This window comes from Strix aluco, chromosome 3 (assembly GCF_031877795.1).
Source record: "Strix aluco isolate bStrAlu1 chromosome 3, bStrAlu1.hap1, whole genome shotgun sequence".
Taxonomy (NCBI): domain Eukaryota; kingdom Metazoa; phylum Chordata; class Aves; order Strigiformes; family Strigidae; genus Strix; species Strix aluco.
The window spans coordinates 22928515-22948257 of NC_133933.1; the positions used below are offsets into that span (position 1 = coordinate 22928515).

General features: G+C 42.5%; 1 protein-coding gene across 4 annotated transcripts in view; it reads left to right on the plus strand.

Moving 5' to 3' along the window:
- Nucleotides 1–19324, plus strand: part of LCLAT1 (lysocardiolipin acyltransferase 1) — a 122936-nt gene extending 103612 nt beyond the window's left edge. For all 4 annotated transcript variants that reach the window (XM_074817742.1, XM_074817740.1, XM_074817743.1 and 1 more), the window contains one exon: nucleotides 15094–19324. In XM_074817742.1, the coding sequence (XP_074673843.1) occupies nucleotides 15094–15602 (509 nt within the window). In that variant the 3' untranslated portion in view covers nucleotides 15603–19324. The remainder of the gene's footprint in view (nucleotides 1–15093) is intronic.
- Nucleotides 19325–19743: the final 419 nt, after the last annotated feature.

Here is a 19743-nt window from a genome sequence, read left to right on the forward strand (position 1 = left end):
GAAGGGAAGAAACACTGTTTGTATTGACACCATAGAAGTGCAATGCAGGGTAAACAGTGCACGTCCTTCACCTTGGCAGGGCTTGAGTGAATGAGGTGGGTAGCAGCTGGCCCATTTTACTGGGGGGACCACCACCCCAGTGCCATCAGGATGCAATCAGGAGGATGTTTGGTTTTACAGTAAGAGTGGCTTGAGCAGCTTTTTGGTTTCTGTTTAGGAAGATAAATAGGAGACACTCAGTTATGTGCCCTGAGTACCTGTAGGGCCATACCTTCTTAAAGAAGTGCATCTTGATCAAGGGCAGTCAGTCGCACCCGCGGGCTGCAGGTAGGAAGGGCTGGAGGGGGTTTGCGCTGGTTGGTCTCCCTGTCCGCTCTCCTTCCGTAGCGGCTGGGAGGGTGCATGTGTTACGTGAGGTTTCACCGCGTGAGGAGGATCCAAAGGCCATCAGACCCTTCAACTTTATGGCTCCTTTCCATCAGAGGAGCTCCACCAAGTAGCTGCAGCAGGCTTTGTGTCTGATCCCGTGTCATTAGCGAGGAAAGGAACTATATAATCATTATCCTTTTTAGAAATTTTAAGCACAGCCTGTGGAGGGGAGGGGTGGCAGTGCTTTCTGACAAATATGTCACTGTCTTTCATCAGCTGATTATAATCATCTTGGAAGTTCCAGTGTGTCTGTTTTTCCCATCTTCTTTTTTACTATTGTGTTTTGTTTAACTTTCCCTAATGAGCCCAGTGAAAAGCAATTGTTCTAAATAAATCATGTACGCTACAAAGCACTGTATCACAATTAGGTTTCCATTATACTTTAATTAGGCATTCCATTATTAAATTGATGTCTTTGGCTTCTTCCAGGTCTCAGACTAATCCTGAAACAAATTCCTCTTTGTGGATAAATATTAGTCAGTCGTAATTAAAGAGTATTCATTGGAGTTGCGGCTTTTCATTAAATCCCTTTCTGATTAAGATGGCTCCCCCAAGTACTGGGCTGATTAAATTTAATAAGATTTGTCCACTTGTGTGTGTCATGGTCTGGTAGAAACTGTTTTAGCACCAGGGGATTGGGAACAATAAGTTCGTATCTTGGTACAGGCAGTCACAGGTCTAAATAAATGACTTATGCGCAGTGCTGTGCACTCACGTATCATGGGGCTCTATGGTTTGTGTGGTTGGTCAGGGGAGGGGAAAAAAATGGAAATCGAATAGAATTGAATATCAAATGGTTAAGTTACATCTAGAGAGTTACAGTAAAGAACAGAAGATTAAAGTATGTTAGAGGCTCTGTTTTGTTGACTATTTCATGACTAGGGCTTTGCTGTTTAATTGAAACTCAAGTGCTTTTCTGCCCCAAACTGATTTCACTCAGTGAGATGTACAGATGAGCTCGTTTCTATGTAAATATGCCTCAGCTGCAAATTCAGATAATAAAACAGACATTCCTGACAGAAGTTCTCCTAATGGCAGAGTATGAAATGTTTTCAGAGCAAAATCCCTGTCTTGGGTTCAAAACAAGGTGAAGCAAAAGCATGATGTGGCTTTAGTGTATATATATCCGTCAGAGAGAAGTTAATAAGCCTCACAATTTTCTGTGTGCTGAAATTGTACCTCTTGTCAGGCTCCTGGTGCTGTTCTGCATTCCTCTTGCTTTGTACACAGAAATGAAAACAAACCACTGTGACCAAGAATGGCAATAGCACTAATCAGCGAGGCATGAAACGCAAGAGATTGGCTCAGGATGTGTGCGGAAGCACTCCATCCAAATATTTGAGGTGGCTGCTAGCAGGTGTTTTTTCAACATCTAGTTCATACTCTATTTTTGGTGCAGGGTACATTTTCATCTAGTGTTTTGTCTTTGTATGGGCCATATTTGTAATACTGAATCTCGCAGAAGTTTGAACGCATTTTCAGTTTCTCCTTGTGTATCCCAAATATAATGGTACTGGGTGTATCATCCAGCCCATCTTCTGTATTGCAAGGAATCAAAGTTGACCCCTAATTCCAGATTGCTCTTCCTGGGACTGCTGAAGGCTGCCGTAACCATGAGTGACACCTGAGACAGTTTGAAGAGGGCAGGGTTATAAAACAGTGTCAGGTCACTAAACAGCTAAAGGGTACTCTCTAGCGGTTGACTTTGGGTAGTGGTAAGAACAGATAGCTAAGTGCACTGAATTAACATAAGGTTACTCATCTGTAGCGATTTAAAAAAGGATTTAAATTGAGTAAGGTGAGGAAAGTAAGCTGAACTTTATATCTGAATTATATAAAAGAATAGATGTAATGCACTAGAAGCCAATAATAAAATCTCTTTTCTCTAGTAGTCATCACTTACTTACTTATTGCTACTGTTGTAATACAGCACCGGATGGTGTTATGCTGTTCATAGCACCATCCTTCCATTGGCATGAAATAAAGGCTGATGGAAAGTCAGAAGTCCATGGCATTTCTGAGGAGATAGGATGCACTTTGATCTGTTGATTACTGAGTGAGAACTGCCACAACTGCTTCCTTCTGAATAGCTACGGTGAATTACTTTTCTCTACTTACTCCTCACAGTGTCTCTCACTAGTTTTGTAGTGACTTTACAAAAATAAAGACTCGAAACAAGTTGCATGGTCAGTCTGCAGATTCGTTGGGGTCTAATGTTTCTCTATCTAAGACTGTGAAAATTATTAAAAATCAAAGAAAATCATGAGAAAATGACTGCCCTACATCCTGGCAAATCCTAAAACTATTTAAAAAAAAAAAAGTATTTGTAAAGAGTATAAGCAGTAGTTGTGGAATAATTGGGGGAAGTAAATAACATCTAATAGAATGATCAGGAAGATTGGGAAGGGTAGCACCTTTATTTAATTTAATTTAAAATAGGTAGCCCCTATTTTAACTGGGATCCTGAAAACTAACATACACTTTTGTGCTACAACATGGCAGTTCATACATATTGCAATCCCTTATGTCTTTACAAATGTAGCACTTTTTCCAAAAATTCCAGGTTTTAAGCTAGCTGCATTGTTTACCTAGCAGTAACATCCTGCAATGTTGAACATCATTGGTATGGCAGTTGTGTACGTAAACTGTTCCAGAGTGTTTTGCTTTACTGTTAACTCAGGGAGGCCAGTCAGAAATGACTGGAAATTGCAGATGCAGTAGCTGAATTCTGTCAGAACTGGATTACCCCAAATAGGGATGTTTTTTCTGCTGTAGAGATTGATGCTTAATTCCATCTGCATTGGAGAGAGATTGTTTGTCCCGGCAGAAAGCAAAGAAATATACAGGGTGGATGACTTCTTTCTCAGATTCCCAGTGATTTCAAATGGCCAACAAGTAACAGGAATTAGGTGGATAGTCTGTTACATTAAAGATAAGAATAAGCTCTCCATGTGTGTATGGTTTATGTCTTTGATGTCTTATTTTTGCTTAATTGTCATGATACTTAGCTTTCCAGAAATACCTGGATGACTAGTTTAGCTTTCCTTTTAAAAATAATATTAAATCAGCTATTTCCTAATTTATGTACATTTACCTGTCTAGCAAGACATCTTATCATGACAAGGTAGAGTGCATGTGATGCTTTTTAAAAGGGTGTCACTGCAGCATAGTAAATTATCTTAATTTCAAGTATAATTGTGATTCTTGTCTGAGTTTGTTGGTTGTTTGCCAGGAAATTAATGTTATAGCTTAGTGAAGTTGGAGAGTCACATACCAGTGCATCAGTGTCTGTTATGTGAACTGTAATTTTTCTGTATGAAAAAGCAATGGTATATTGTAAGTCTAGAAACAACATGTTTTCTCCTTCCTAACATGTAACATAACTATGAAAACCAAATCCCATCTGTGTATGTAGAATAGACTTGTAGTATAGGAGGCTGGGGGAGAGCAAATATGCAGGCAGGGGAATAAACATGGCATTTCTGTTGTCTGGATTTGATAAATATAGTATGGGAATGATAGAGTAAAGAGTGGTGAGTCAGTTATGCCTGGTCATCCCTAGTGACTGAAAATAACTTGTTATTCCAACCCTTTTATCCCTCCTCTCCCTCCTCTCCACATATTTTGTATTATATTTATGGCTCAACCAGCTTTTGCTTTGTAATTCCTAAAATAACTGGTCAGAGATGGGGCGGGAACACCAAAGGGCAGCAGCCCCCAGGCAGTCTCATGGGTGGAGCCACTGGGTCGCAGGGTTCCCCATCGTGATGGCCGGGTCCCCCTCCACCCTGCACACCCTTGATGCTCCTGCCCAGAGATTCCTCTTTTAAACAAGCCAACTGGGTTCCTGAAGTCATTATCCGGTTTGTGTTGACAGCAGTACCCAGGAGCCACGTGCAGTGTTCCAGAGGAGCTGGCTGAGGCTTTGGTAGCAGCTGGGTCAGAGGGCCCCTGTCCAGGGAGGTGGCGAGATAGACTTGGATCTGTAAAACCTAAATGGAGGTTGTAAGCTGTTCTGAAACACGTGACATCCAGCACCACAACCCATAGCTGTATTTACCCCCTAAAGCATAGCTGTGCAAACATTGCCTGCAGTAATTATGAGCTAAATCCTCTGTATTTTGCTTCAGCTCGACATGCACCAAAGTATTTTTGTATAGTTTAATCCACAAACTAAGAATCAGTTTAGCACATGATAGATCTTAACTTGCAGACCAGGATAATATATTTCTTGATCCACTCTTAGCTTTCCCAGCTTTCCCACAGCGCTGACTTCTCATACTATAACTGAACTACACCGTGGCTTCCTTCTTGTATTAGCTCTGATTTGATATGGAGAGGAGGAAGGGAGCTGACAGGTATGTCTGCTGAAGAAAAGAGCATCCCTTGCGTTCAAATAGAAAAGAGGGACATCCACTCCTGCTGTAACAACATTGTTTTATAGTCCCACAAGAATGACTCAATCTGTAAGAGACAGTTAAGTTGATTAGATTTTATTGGCATTACAAGTTCAGTGTAGTGATGGTGATTAAAAAAAGAAATTTAGGTAAATTATTGTTTGCTTAACTGCAGTCCTCTTTATTTTCTGGCTTACGGAGAGGGCAAGGGGAGAGATGTGCTAAAGCAGCAAAGGTGAAGCCGATTAGCAGGCGCCAGCCTGGGGTGTGAGAATCTCAGGCTCGTAGCTTGTTTGCATGCCCTGACTCAACTGGGGTGCCTTTCAGAAACGGTGTGTGAGGCTGTATTCTCCTCGCCTGGTTGAAGTTCCCCAGAAACCAGGGAGCAGTGCCTGCTAGCTCCCTGTTACCATTTCAGTGGCATCTCGTTTCCATGGGAGGTGGTTGCCCAGTTCAGCTGTGGAGGCTTAACAGGCTTTGCATTGGAGAATGGTGGGTTTTGCATCCCAGCCCTGCTGCATATCACTTCAAATCCTACCCAAGTGTTGTCCTGGCATGCTCACCATAGCTTGCTGGCTCCATTGCCTTCCAGGATATGGCAAAGGGCTTATTAAACATTATAAAGCTAAATATCAGCTCTCACAGCAGTGCTGTAGGTACAAGAAAGGACATAGTCTTTGAGGCATAAAACCAAAAAACAAGTAGGAATGTTAGTACTAGATGTCTGTGTATGGACTTCATGAGGCCATTTTGGAAAACTACCTGGTTCTAGCACCCACACTTTGAAAAGTATGTTGAAATATTGGAAGAGATTGAAGGCTTCAACATGGATTTGAGCTTTTAAAAACACACTTCATATTGAGATTTCAGAAGCTTGGTAGGTTTAGTTTGTTCAGGAGCAATTTAGGAGGTTGGCAGATCAGACTGACACAACCACATGAACACAGACAGCTCTATAGTTTAGCACAGTTGTATGGTCAGGAAATGAAAGTATTGAAATAATGTACACGCACACACCTCCCCCCAGTTAATTAGAAGAATTGCCTATCTCATGTTAAAAGCTTTAAGGCAGCACAGGATGTCTGTCTTACAATGTCCAATGGCAAAACAGAAAGCATTCTGCATAAGCTCCTGTGGCCTGTGTTATTCAGGAGATCAGATTAGATGATGATAACATTCCCATGTGGTCTTAAAATAATTAAATGAGGTATTTACAGAGATTTCAAAGTCAAAGCGGATTCCCCCCAATAACTTCAGTTAGTGGTATTGTTTTACATATTAACGAGATGAGGCATCAGGTTGCAAAACTGTGTGATTTAAATGTGTTTAAAAAAAGAATTAATGCTTGCTAATAGCTATGAGGATGTCCTTATTTCTCTCGATCTTTGTACCAGTCAGGTTGTCAGTACCTTGTGGCCATTCCTAGTAGTCCTCTACTCCCCTTGTGCAGCACCCAGAGCACAGCTCCTTCCTGCTGGGGAGCAGAAAGCATCGAGGGCTGTCCCTTCCCCAGGCTTCCACCCTTAAGGACAAGAGGTGCTGTTTCCTAAACTCCTACATGTCTGCAGGTGGAAGGTCTTCCTATCTCCTTGTATCACAATGCTGGTGGAAAATCGGATAGCTGGAGAAAGAATTGGTATGCAGGATTGTTCTTCTATGTTAATCAAGGCCAGCGTTATCATTCTGTCTTTTTTTGTTTGCTTATTTGATTGCTACACTTACGCAAAAAAGATTTCCAATAACTACTGAGTTGAAAGTGATTTTGATTAACCCTGGCCGACACCGCTGCTTTAAAGAGGGCTGCCTGAAGTTTTAAATCTTCACAAGGATGATACTTCTCAGGAGGGGCTGTAAATCCTTGACGCTGCTCCCTCCTGATACTGTGTTCTCAAAGAAAAACGACTCAAACCTCAGGAGCCAAGACAGTAATATTTCCCAGGAAGCAGTTTTAGATGGCTTTTGTTTTAATGTTCAAAAATGTATCTTTGTTTCAAAGCTAATGTACAATACTAAGATATCGTGAAACATAACTAATTTTATTCTACTTGTTTCCATCTCTGCTTTGATTATGCTGCTGATCCATTTATTTACAGAAAGGCCAAGCCTCCTCCTATTGGGTTTCCAACAGAAATGTATGTAAGATTGAGGATACTAAGGGGTGGGTGGGGGAGCTACACCCAGTGTTTCATGGAAGCCAGGAAATATGATGCATCTGGAGCTGTGTGATGAAGGGAGAGGTATGCTGCTTTGCAGGAGGAAGCAGTCACAGTTATATTGTGGTGCAAGGTGGAATGGACAAGGGCCTCACGTATTGGTCCTACTTTTCACAGAACAGCTTATTTTAAGGTGATCATGAATATTTTGTTGAGAGCATCTCAGTATACCTCTCCCCATTCTGGCTCAACAACTCATCGGTGTGCTGTTCTGTGATGTACTGTGGTTAAGAATAGCATCTTCTCTGCTGGATCAATGCAGGAGAAGAGACTGTGTAATCCTTGTATGATTTAAAGTAATGTCAGTAATAACTAAAGTGGGACAAATTACAGCTTTTGAGATCCTTGCTAGGGATGGAAATGGGTAATAGCCACCACTGTTAATGTCAAGGAGACTTGGCTGTCTGTTCATCTTCCAGGCTGCTGAGAGTCTGAGCAGTTCATTGCATGGATTTGCCTGGGGCGCATCCTCATTTTTGGCTCACTGACGGTCATTTTGGATTTAAGAGCTTCTCTTCCAAATCTTTGTTTTGATTTGTCCGTTAAATTAAAAAGCCAGCAGTGTGCCCAGGTGGCCAAGAAGGCCAATGGTATACTGACTTGTATCAGAAATAGCGTGGCCAGCAGGGACAGGGAAGGAATCTTACCCCTGTACTCGGCACTGGTAAGGCCGCACCTCGATGACTGTGTTCAGTTTTGGGCCCCTCACTACAAAAAGGACATTGAATGACTCGAGCGTGTCCAGAGAAGGGCAACGAAGCTGGTGAAGGGTCTGGAGCACATGTCGTACGAGGAGCGGCTGAGGGAACTGGGGTTGTTTAGTCTGGAGAAGAGGAGGCTGAGGGGAGACCTCATCGCCCTCTACAGCTACCTGAAAGGAGGGTGCAGAGAGCTGGGGATGAGCCTCTTTAACCAAGTAACAAGGATAGGACAAGAGGGAATGGCCTCAAGTTGCACCAGGGAAGGTTTAGACTGGATATTAGGAAGTATTTCTTTACAGAACGGGTTGTTAGGCGTTGGAATGGGCTGCCCAGGGAGGTGGTGGAGTCCCCATCCCTGGAGGTGTTTAAGAGTCGGGTCGACGTAGCGCTGAGGGATATGGTGTAGTTGGGAACTGTTAATGTTGGGTTGATGGTTGGACTGGATGATCTTCAAGGTCTTTTCCAACCTAGACAATTCTGTGATTCTGTGATTCTGTGACCCTCAAGTCACTGCTTGTATAGATCCTTTTGTCTCACAGTGAGCTTGCTCAGCATTGCTCGGTCCTGGGTATGAGCAAGAAAGTGTCCTTGTCATTGATGTGGATCATAACTGAGGAACGAGCAGTGCTTGAGCACCCAAGCGATGCTTATAGCAGAGGGCATGGGTCTGTCCAGCCAGCCCACTTATTTAGGACTGTGCTGTGGCTGAACATCACTTCTGGCAGTTTTCACCAATTGCAGCTGCCTTGCAGTATTCTCTTTGCGAATGTGTGTGAAAGAAGCTGAAAATAATTTAATCCTGTCTTTTACATTCAGGCTGTTTTTTTCCCCCCTGGGATTAAAATACTGTGATGACATGGTAATATTGAACACACACAATTAAAAGTCATTTTAATTTTACCTATGACATCTTTATTTTGAATCTAGTAAGAGGCTCTTGGTTGTAAGGTTTTATAATAGGTGGGGAGATAAAAGGTTTGTCTGTGCACGTGCAAAGGAGCACAGAGGCACAAGGGCAGGCAGGGAAAACCCAGATGGAGAACCCAGATGGAGAAACAGAGCCCCTACCCTGGCTCCTTTGAGGGCTGTCATGGGGGAGCCATCGGCCAGTGGGCCAAGGGTGACACCCATCACAGTGAGTCAATGAGAGAGGCTCCTGTCCATCACCTTACAGACTGAGGGGCGTTACTGCTTGCAGGGCTCTGGGACTCACTACAGGATGCCCAGGAGGAATGTTTGGGGATTGTGCAAAATTTATTATGGGATATTTAAGGGAGGAACCAAAAAGTGGAGAAGGAGATGGTTGAGGGTAGTTTGGGAGGAACAAGTTTGGGAAAATAGAGGAATAAGGGGTAAAAGGGCTGGTCACATGTAAATGAAGCTGGTCAGTACACTTGCCTGGCTACACCTTGTGCCTCATCAGTCCAGTCTGCCCCATCTTATCATTAAACCCCATTTCTAACTATTTTCCTGGGTGAGGGGACTCTGTGGGTGTGTATGGAGGTCTAAATGCCAGCAACTGGGGAGACTAGGGTTCATGTCTGTCGTGTGGGTGGATATGTCAGTGTGTGATCACTAGCGACTGTGGAGCAGGACTAGCAGGCGAGGAAGGTAAGAGGCTTGGGAGCCAGGTGTCAAAGCAGCTATAAGTCTTGATCAGATGCCAGAGAGGTCAGACAGTCACAATTTGGCTACTGGAGGGACTGCAAGGTGCAATCCACTGACTGAGGATACTGTGGGGTCTGGGGTCAACTGAGACCAGTTTGTATGTTTGTCTCTTCATGATGCAACTGGAGAAGAGAGAATGCAGAGATAGGCTACTGACTAAGGACAGTTACTGGAGGAATCAACAGTGTGTGTGTGTCCGTGCAAGGGGTCTGCACCAGCCACTGGAGAGGGGCTGTGGCCCCAGGGGCTCATGTGTCCAGGTGCCAACACCTGGGAAGACCCAGGGCCAGATGCAGCATAGACTGTGGCCAGTTGCTGGAGGGATCCATAGCCTGTATATATGTATATAATTCCCACTGACAGACCTTTATCCTAATCGACCAGGGAGGGGAACACGATGAGGCCATTGTTTGCTTGGGTGCTGTGTTTTCTGTCCATGTTGATCCACGGCTGGCTGGCTGTGCCTGTGCATTGTACGTGTGTATTTGTGTGTGTATTGGGAATACGTGCTGACTTGCTCCTAGCTGGGGCAGAGTGTTGCAGCAGCCTCACCTCTGCTGGGCCACCAGATGCTGCAGCTTCTAACATAGAATAAAAATTCTGCTGGATCAGCTAGTGTAGTAAAAGAAAATGTCCCAATTTTTCCCTGGAAATGTTTTTTTAAAAGAAAGCCCCTTTCTCTGCTATTACTCTGGTCAGAGCCTGGTAAGTTCTTCCTCTGCCACCTCAGAGTGCAATGCCTAAAGCAACCAGCTGTGCATTGTAGTCACTTGAAGTAATGTGTATCAACAGAGCCTGAAGTATAAATAACTTTGATTGGAGCACAGAAAGTTTAAAAAGAAAAAGAATAGTGCTTTTGAGACATCTTGTCATCCCAAAATGGAAACCACCACATGGATTAATGATCATCTGCATGGTAGGCAGTTTATAGCCACTTAACAATTACTACAAATAAACTTTGTATTCACTCCTGAGCACTGTACTAACCTTTCCTTTCCTGAGGTACTTTTATAAAGCATAGGACAGAATATTGTTCATGGGTATGAAGGATATATAGTTTTACTACTGCAGGAGGAAAGTCGTGAGACTGTAAAGCTACTGAAACTGGTGTCTCTTTGTCCTGAAGGCCTGGGCTACCTGCCTGACATTTTAGCCTTAATGGCAGTTTCTTAGCTTAATTAGATTTCAGATGCAAAACTGTGAACATTATTGGATTTCCCCTGTCCTTCATTCCTTCCCCAATGGCATGTGGATACATGCAGGATAAAGATCCCTTTGATGTCACTAAAAGCATTGCAAAAATCATAGAATCATTCAGGTTGGAAAAGACCCTTGGGATCATCGAGTCCAACCATCAGCCCTACTCTGCAGAGTTCTCCCCTACACCATATCCCCCAGCATCTCATCTAAACGACCCTTAAACACATCCAGGGATGGTGACTCCACCCCCTCCCTGGGCAGCCTATTCCACTGTCTGACCACTCTTTCTGTGAAACATTTTTTCCTAATGTCCAGTCTAAACCTCCCGTGTTGGAGTTTAAAGCCATTCCCTCTTGTTCTGTCACTAATCACCTGTGAGAAGAGACCAGCACCAACCTCTCTACAATGTCCTTTCAGGTAGCTGTAGAGAGTGATGAGGTCTCCCCTCAGCCTTCTCCTCCTCAAACTGAACAGTCCCAGCTCCCTCAATCTCTCCTCATAGGATTTGTTCTCCAGGCCCTTCACCAGCTTCGTTGCCCTCCTCTGCACTCGCTCCAGCACCTCGATATCTCTCTCATATTGAGGTGCCCAAAACTGGACACAATACTCAAGGTGTGGCCTCACCAGTGCAGAGTACAGGGGGACTATCACCTCCCTACCAAAAATGGTTTGTCCACTGACAGCTTCTCAGAACTATGAACACTACTTCATTTTTGACCCACTAGAGAAGTAGAATGATGTGTCTTCCCTTAGGAAAGTTTCTTCTTAAAATGTGCAGAAGCAGTTTTTTTAAGCAGATCTTTAAATTCAGGTGGAAAAAAAATCTTTAAAATCAGTGAGTGCCCTGTGTCTTCACTTAGGATCACTTTCTTTTGCTGGTTGACTGGCACCTTGCTATTGATCTGAAACATGTGCTGTAAGGTATCTCCAGACTGCAGAGGCAACGGGCTTAACTTCAGAGGGAAACGGAGACAGGAAAGATGCTCTAGTCAAGGATGCAGGTTCAAAACTGCCTTATTAAACATAGCCTAATGGATTTTTGTCCCTGCTCATGAATGGTCTACCTTCGTCTGCTGCGGTGACTTTTCTTCTTTTTAACAGATCCGCTTATAGCGTGCTTGACAGTGATGCATTGACCGTGTCCATATTAAAAGATGCCGTTGATAAATCAACAGCGAATATGCAGAACCTTTTTGTTCAAGTGTGCATTGTGGATCCCGCAGCTTTACTGCACGTAACACTAGCAGGGCATGCTTCTTTCAGCAGCTGTAGAAAACTGATTGAAGCTGGTCCTTTCCACATGCTTGCCTTGCCAAGGAATTAAAGCTTCAGGCTGCCATGTGTGTGGAGTTTTTAAATATGTATGACCCAAACAAGGGCCCTGTTGAGAAGGGCTCTAATCCTCTTGCATATGAAACCTGGTATTCTGGTCTCTCTTTCTGATGTTTCTGTGCTTTTAGATATGCTAAATCTACCTTTGAAATTTCATTTCTTCTTGTGTAAAATACACTTTAATAGGTGAACCTTGCACCTGGGAGTTAGGAGGTACTGGTTCAAGCTGAACATACTGAACAGGACACATAATCATCCTTTGCCTCAGTTTCCCCATTTGTAATGCAGAAAGTAATCACAGAATCATTCAGGTTGGAAAAGACCCTTGGGATCATCGAGGCCAACCATCAGCCCTACTCTGCAAAGTTCTCCCCTATACCATATCTCCCAACATCTCATCTAAACGACCCTTAAACACATCCAGGGATGGTGACTCCACCACCTCCCTGGGCAGCCTATTCCACTGGCTGACCACTCTTTCTGTGAAACATTTTTTCCTAATGTCCAGTCTGAACCTCTCCTCTTGTTCTGTCACTAATCACCTGTGAGAAGAGACCAGCACCAACCTCTCTACAAAGTCCTTTCAGGTAGCTGTAGAGAGTGATGAGGTCTCCCCTCAGCCTTCTCCTCCTCAAACTGAACAGTCACAGCTCCCTCAATCTCTCCTCACAGGATTTGTTCTCCAGGCCCTTCACCAGCTTCGTTGCCCTCCCCTGCACTCGTTCCTGTACGCAGCTCTTTGGACTTTGTCCTGAGGAGCTAATTTAGAAGCCATAATGTAGTGTAGACCTTTTACAGTCTAGTGTGAAGCGCTTCTGGAAGGTATCTGGGGATGCTACAGATCCATAGGTAAGGAGTAGAGGCTTGCCTGTTTCTGGTTATGAATTCATAGGCAGAAATACATCTGCATGCTGAAGGGATCAGACCAGCTGTGTGGGTGCAGGGAGTCGTGCCCAGTCCTGCTGGTCCAACACTTGCACAGAGTCAGAAAATGTGTGTCTTAAGTAAATCTGATGATTTATTGCCTATGGTCTGTATGCCAGTGATCTTTATGTGTAAAGCCTTGATTTTTCAAGAACATTTGCATGTAATGGCAGACTGACTGTTTAGCTGCAAAGACACAAATGACTGCAAGATGGCTAAGAAACTTGCGTAGCCAAAACATCTTTTCATAGAAGGCTTTTTTCCTACGAGGGTCTCGGGAAAACTGGACTTTTCTGGTCTCCCTCTTGAGGTAAAGTGTGTAGGTTTTATGTGCCACTAGGACCTAGAGGGCTATGGAGGATCAGAAGGAAGATATATTTAGAGATGGATATCTCTTAGAGGCATGTGTAGCAGCCCTTCCTCTGGCTGGACCAGGAATTAGGGGATGTCAGTCCTGTAGGATATTTGGTATATTCTGATAACAGAAATATTTGGAGTAGGGAGAGGAAAAATGCAAGCTGTTCTCAAAATGAAACATGCTTTGTGCTAAGGTGTGGCAGGTTGGCCATCGTTTCCCTTGTAAGGGCTGGGTTTCTGAGACATGTTCAATTTTGGCATCTCTTGGAAGGAAATCTGAAAGGTTTTACCTGTGCAGAATACAGTGATTCTCTGCTTAGATAGGATGGGATCCCATAGCTAGACAAAAGCTCGAGTACTGAGTTTTGCTCTGATAGACCTCCTAGGAGCCATATATAGCTCTTTAAAATCCCAGGTAACCTGCCACAAAACTGTCCGACAGAGATCATTATAAGACAGAACAGTTATAAAATACTCTGAAAGGCTGAATAGGGTTTTTCCCCCTCTTGTGATATTTTGGAGTTGAACTTTAGATACATAATTTTAAACATGGCCTTTTAAAGTAACTTTCTGTTCTGTCCCTGTCATTTTTAGAGCTGTAAAGGAAAGCCAAAATGCCAGGAAAGGGGAGCAAATGAAAAGGGGGAGCGAGGCTAGAGAGCAGGTTTTGATCATCTTTGCAAGAAGTGACATCATCTATGAGAACAAAAGTCTTCAGTCGCTGCAACTGGAGACAGCTTTTAGTCTCCAATTCTCTTTTGCCCCAAGCCAGCCAGCCAGCCAAATAAAAACAGCAGGATAAATCACTGCTGGCAGAATTTAACAGTTATGCAACATCCAGTGCACCATGTGCCTATTTTTAGATCAGTTTTACACTAGCAGAATTTATTTTATGAAATCTAAAAAGAATGTCTGGTCAGAGGCCGGGGGATAAAGAGGGTATTTAGGAAGTGCAAAATGTAAAAATACTTAGTACAAAGATGTAGCTAGCAAGCCCCACTTTGGCAATACTGGTGTCCTTTCAAGCGTGTTGGCTCAGTCAGGCATGGTAATGAAGAGTAGAGGGTTTTTGCATCAGTATTCCCTTGAATTTCTAATCTGCAATTGTTTTTTAAACGGTTAACTATACTTACTTTACCCTAATAGCTAACTGTACTGTATGTGTTTTACTTAAAGCTGGGCTTCTCCACCATTTATGCTGTACTGGCGTGCAGTAAGCAGCAGCTCACCTCCTTACAGTACTGGCTAGTCAGATTTAAAGAAATTGTGTTAACTGGAGTGCTCTGCAAAGCTGACTGAGCTACAGAGGTACTCCTCATCCTTTGTGAGATACCCTGGATTTAATGAGCTCCTGATATTTAGCTGATATATGCTTTGTGTATGTTTCCTCAATCTTCAGGGAATTAGGATTGTGTATGCTGCTTGCGCCAGATCAAACTGAATCTTTTTCAGTGTTCACAGGAACACGCACTAAGTTGTATTTCATTAGTTAAAAGCAATTTCAGCTTGCAACACAGGTATGAATAATTGAAGATTAGTCTCACATACTGGGCTCTTTATCCAAGACCAGACGTACATCTTTTCTAAATCTGACTTTATCCTCTCACTGTTGTAAGTCTACATTAGTTTGTACCATGTATAATTTTGTTCCCAAAGTTTTTTGCTCAGATTCAGAATGGGTAAGGATTGGGAAAAGTTTGACCTCTCAGCCTTTAGAGATTCTAGCAGATAAAACATACTCTGCATAGCTAACTTATCTTTGGGATTTCTGCCACAATTTGGACAGTTTTCAATCATGCCTTGAAGCAAATTAGTGTTCTGACCACTGCATGATCTGTATTGATCTTTTTTTCTGTCCTACCTTTCTTCTAGGTGACAATCTCGATGCTATCCATGACATAACTGTGGCATACCCCCAAAATATTCCTCAGACAGAGAAGCACCTTCTGAATGGAAACTTCCCAAAGGAGATTCACTTCCATGTCCAGAGGTATCCCATAGAGACAGTGCCCACTTCTAAGGAGGAGCTGCAGCTTTGGTGCCGGAAGCGTTGGGAAGAGAAAGAGGAGAGACTCCGACACTTCTATGAAGGTGGAAAATGCTTCAGTGCAACAGGGCAAAGCATTATTCCACCATGTAAATCTGAGCTCAGGGTCCTCGCAGTTAAGTGCATCTCACTCCTGTATTGGACGCTGTTCCCACTGGGTATGCTTGCACTGCTGTACCTGTACAGCTTTGCACGATGGTACTTTGCAGCCATGATCATCGTCTTTGTTGTGCAGCAAAAGATATTTGGTGGGCTGGAACTAATTGAACTCGCTTGTCATCGGTATTTTAAAAAGCAACAGAGATTTCACGACATGAAAATGAAAAACAACTAGTTCCAGGGTAGGGAAAAACAAAAAAATAGGTGGTTTTGAGATGTCCTGCAAATTTTATGCACAGGGAAGAATTTTTGCATGAGAATTCTCTTTTACTATCGCCATTGTTAGACATTTGCACTTGATTCTGTGAAGAGAAAGAAAAATGTTAGTTATTGGTACACGTGAAAATGGTAGTTTTTATCTCTGAATGTAATTTCAACATTGCTCTTGCAAGCAGCTAGCAACTGCATTCTGCTGTAATTAAGAAACAAATTGCTGGATTATTGAACAATCGTAAGGATGTTAATAAATGTGACATGCACTGAACTTTCATGTGGAAACCCAAACTGTCCAGCTGAGAGACAGATGTACAATGTCTGTATAATCACATTGTTGTAACGTAAGCACCAGATTTGGAAAGCTGGTAGGTTTAACGATGTTTTGATGGTAGGTGGAAGTTGGAGGATAAGTTGTTCTGTTTCTTTTTTCTATTGCAAATATTCAGACTTATTTTAAAATAATATTTTCACATAAGCTTTTCCAAACACTACTGAACTTACCACTATCCAACCATTCTGGCTTGGTCACTCAGAAGGATTCTGAAGCCTTGCAGTCTTGTGTTGTAGTACCGAAAACAGTGCTGGCTCTGCCTCCTTTTAAGTCTTAACTGATTATTTAATAGACCTATGCAGCTGACTTTTGGTTTCTCACTGTCTCATACTGTTTTGGTCTACCTGTTAGCTGTGGGAGACTTGTTCCTACTGTAGTATACAGAGCTGCGGGATAGGGGAGCTGGTTTCTTTGTTGGTTTATTGGTGCTTTTTTCTTGTAGAGGCAAAAATAAGTGTCTGTTTCTAAGGAGCTGGCATATGTTTTTCAAAAAGGTGTCCTTGTAGACAATATTTGATGGAAAACATTTTATTTATTTTTCAAAGTAAGGCAAGATATCTTCTTTTTTTAAGTATGTATTTTGGTTTTCACATTGCTTCCTTAGGCATTTCAAGTGTCCCTGTAGATAAGTAGAAGGACTGCTTGTTCCAGGCATGTCAGCCAGACCTGTTGCAATGCATCTGATGCAATGGTTGTCTCCTGATAGGTACAGGAGATGGGTTTCAGACTTAGCACAGCACAGGAAAATTGAGGTACATCTTCGCTTTGCAGTATTCTCTTAGATTGCCTGATGACATCATTGCTTTTCCAATCTCCTTCACAATTTTTTGGGGGTTCTTTTGGGGCTCCCACTGTAACACTTTGCCTTATTTTCATGACATTCAGAAAATCTGAAGGCTTAAACTCAGACAAGGCACTTTCAAGTGTATTCCTTGTCATATATAATAAAAGTAGTGTTTATGCTCACATAGTAAAAGACACAAATGTTGCCAGCACTTAGGAGACGCTTCAGGTTAGATTTGTCTTTCAGCCTCAGAAATGTTAGACCACTTGATCAACTGCATTGCTGCAAAACCTTCCTGACTTACTATGTATTTGTTGTTTATTGGATGAAGGCTTGTTTGAGCTACCCCGAGATGGCCTGGCTCCGTATGTTGAGTGGCATTGCCATGAAATGTGAAAGTACAGAGTGCAAAATGTAACTTGTACAGTGCTGAATATCTCAGTCAGTGGGTCAGCATGGTAGACACGTTTGTTTTCTTCTAAATTCCAACACTAAACATGTTGTCTGATGTGTTTGTATCAAAGGCCATTTTTTGAACGAATCACCAGCCTCTATTCAACTGTCCCTTGCAAGGCGACAAATATTTTTTAATCTCTGCTTATAATAACTGTTTATTATGCGAAAAGTACTTGAAGCCATCTGTTTTACTCTAATTTTTTTAATCCTTTTTTTCTTAAAAGTAAATAAAACTAGGTTTATATTTAGGGTTATGTTTCTTAATGATTTTTCATATTTATATTTGTGTACCTGACGACTGGTGTTTCATTGTCACGAGTGGAAGGAGGTCCTTTCTGCACTATGAGGACTTTTTTAAACATAGTTCTGTGATATCAAAGGCATGGTTGCAGCTTAAATCTACATAGCCTGGTTTTTCTTCACCTAATACTCTGTTTTGGTGCAGTTCCCAGCACATCCAGGTAACTCACTGCAAGGGAAAACCTAAAAACCTCATTTATGGTTCATGCAGAGGAGACTTAAAAGGCTGCTTCTAGTCTGTCCTGAGCCACGGCTGTGCTTTCATACCAGGAGTAACCATGGCCAGCCTACTCCAATAGCCTTAACATAATCTTCAGGAATGGCTTCGGAGAACAGGTTATGTATGTTGGTGACATAAATACCAGCTTTACTTTTCTCAGTCACTCAGAGAACTTTGTGGTGTCATCAGATCTATCAGGAACATCAGCGTGAGTCTTGGTGATGGAGTGGTGAAAAATTTATGTCTGTGTGTGATTAGAGCTGGGCTCTGAAAATTAAATCAAATGCAATCCATCATTGACCCTTACAAGGGTTTTTTTCCTAGCTGGAGCCAAACACGTAACCTACTGTAATGTGGTAAACATCCTGCAAATCTGTAATTCATCCTCTTCTCTCATGTATTTGGATTGAAGGGAAAGAATAATCTTGTCAGCTGCTAATGTCACATTTGCAATGCCTGACACCATGATGTGGGGTGGCACATGGCAAGTGAAGAATCCTCCTCTCACAGGGAGGGTGTTGGCTTGGTGACTGACGTAAATTTTCAGATTATGTGCATCATTTTCCATCTCAATTAGAAATGCAAGCATGGGGAAAAAATGAATAAAAAGCAAAAACTATGTGGCTGTAGAAGCTTCTTTGTTTAAAAAGTAGTTAAGGAACTGGAGGAGGATATTTCTGCGAATGCTTTTATTTCTCTTTGGTCAAAATGTAACTTTTTACGCAAAGGGTTCTAATATACTTTTTTTTTTTTGAGACTATTTTGTTCTTACCCTGCTTCCCTATTCAGAGTATAAGATGGCACTTAGGGACGTGGTTTAGTGGTGGACTTGGCAGTGTTAGATTAACAGTTGGACTCGATGATCTTAAAGGTCTTTTCCAACCTAAACGATTCTGTGATTCTGTGTTGGGTAAATCACTTTGAAATGTTTTCAATGCTGTTAGGTTAAAGGTGCTAGTACTCCAGGAATTGCACCCTGCCTCTCTTTCATGGAAGGCATATTGGCACCGAGACTTGTCTCGCTCATTAGCACGTTTGTCATGGCTCACCTTCTCTCGTAGTCCCAGCAGCCGCACTGCTCAGCAGTGATTGCTCTCTCTACGGGACCTGTAAGTCTTGCTTATGTTATTTGAGATCAGTGACGTGCTTTAAGGATACTGCTCTCGTTTGTTCAATCAGATGTTTCCCCATCAGCATCAGGGTTTTCCTTCTCTCTGCTCGGAACAGAAGGTTGAAATCCTGCCATCTGCGTTTGTCATCAAGCTCATCTGGGTAGGAGGACACCAGACCAAGACATTTCTCTCTTGGCTTCAAAGCTGCAAGGCCCAAAGCTGGTCTTTAAGATGTTGTCTTGATCATATGAAATGTAGTTCCTAGTTTTGTGCATTGCATCAATCTGTGTTGTTTAAAAAAGATCCGTGTTTTTATAACTTGATTTTATATGTACACTGTGTGAAAGGAAACACCAGGATACTACAAACCTACAGAAAGCCTTAGTTTTCAGAGTTCACTGATTATATTAGAATGTTTTAACCACGTACCAGTTACTCTACAGCAACAATAAAGACCTGAAGCATTGCATGTGTTTAATTTTGCTGTTTTCTTTTTACTGTGTGACGCATTCTGTATGCACTCATAAGGAACAAACCTTATCTTCAATTATATGGCTGGCTGTTTTGGGCAGACTGGTGTCCGTTCGGGTGCTCAACCCATGGTTTGTGGCTGTTGGGGTGCTATGTCTCCCTTCTCTCCATGGGAGGTTGGAAAGGGGCAGTTGGCCGGACTCAGCCTTCTAGATTCTTCATGTAAAGCGATGTGTGCAAGACATGCAGCTCAATTTTAGCCTTGCTTTGCTGCTTAACCAGTATTGTTGTGGCTCAAAAGAGCATGTTAGCTAATGATATGTAGGTAAGTCCTCCAATTTAGCTATATCCTGTTACCACCCATGTAATTACTGACACAAGAATGTATCTGTGGCATGGTTCACGTTCTTAGAGGACCTGTCTTTA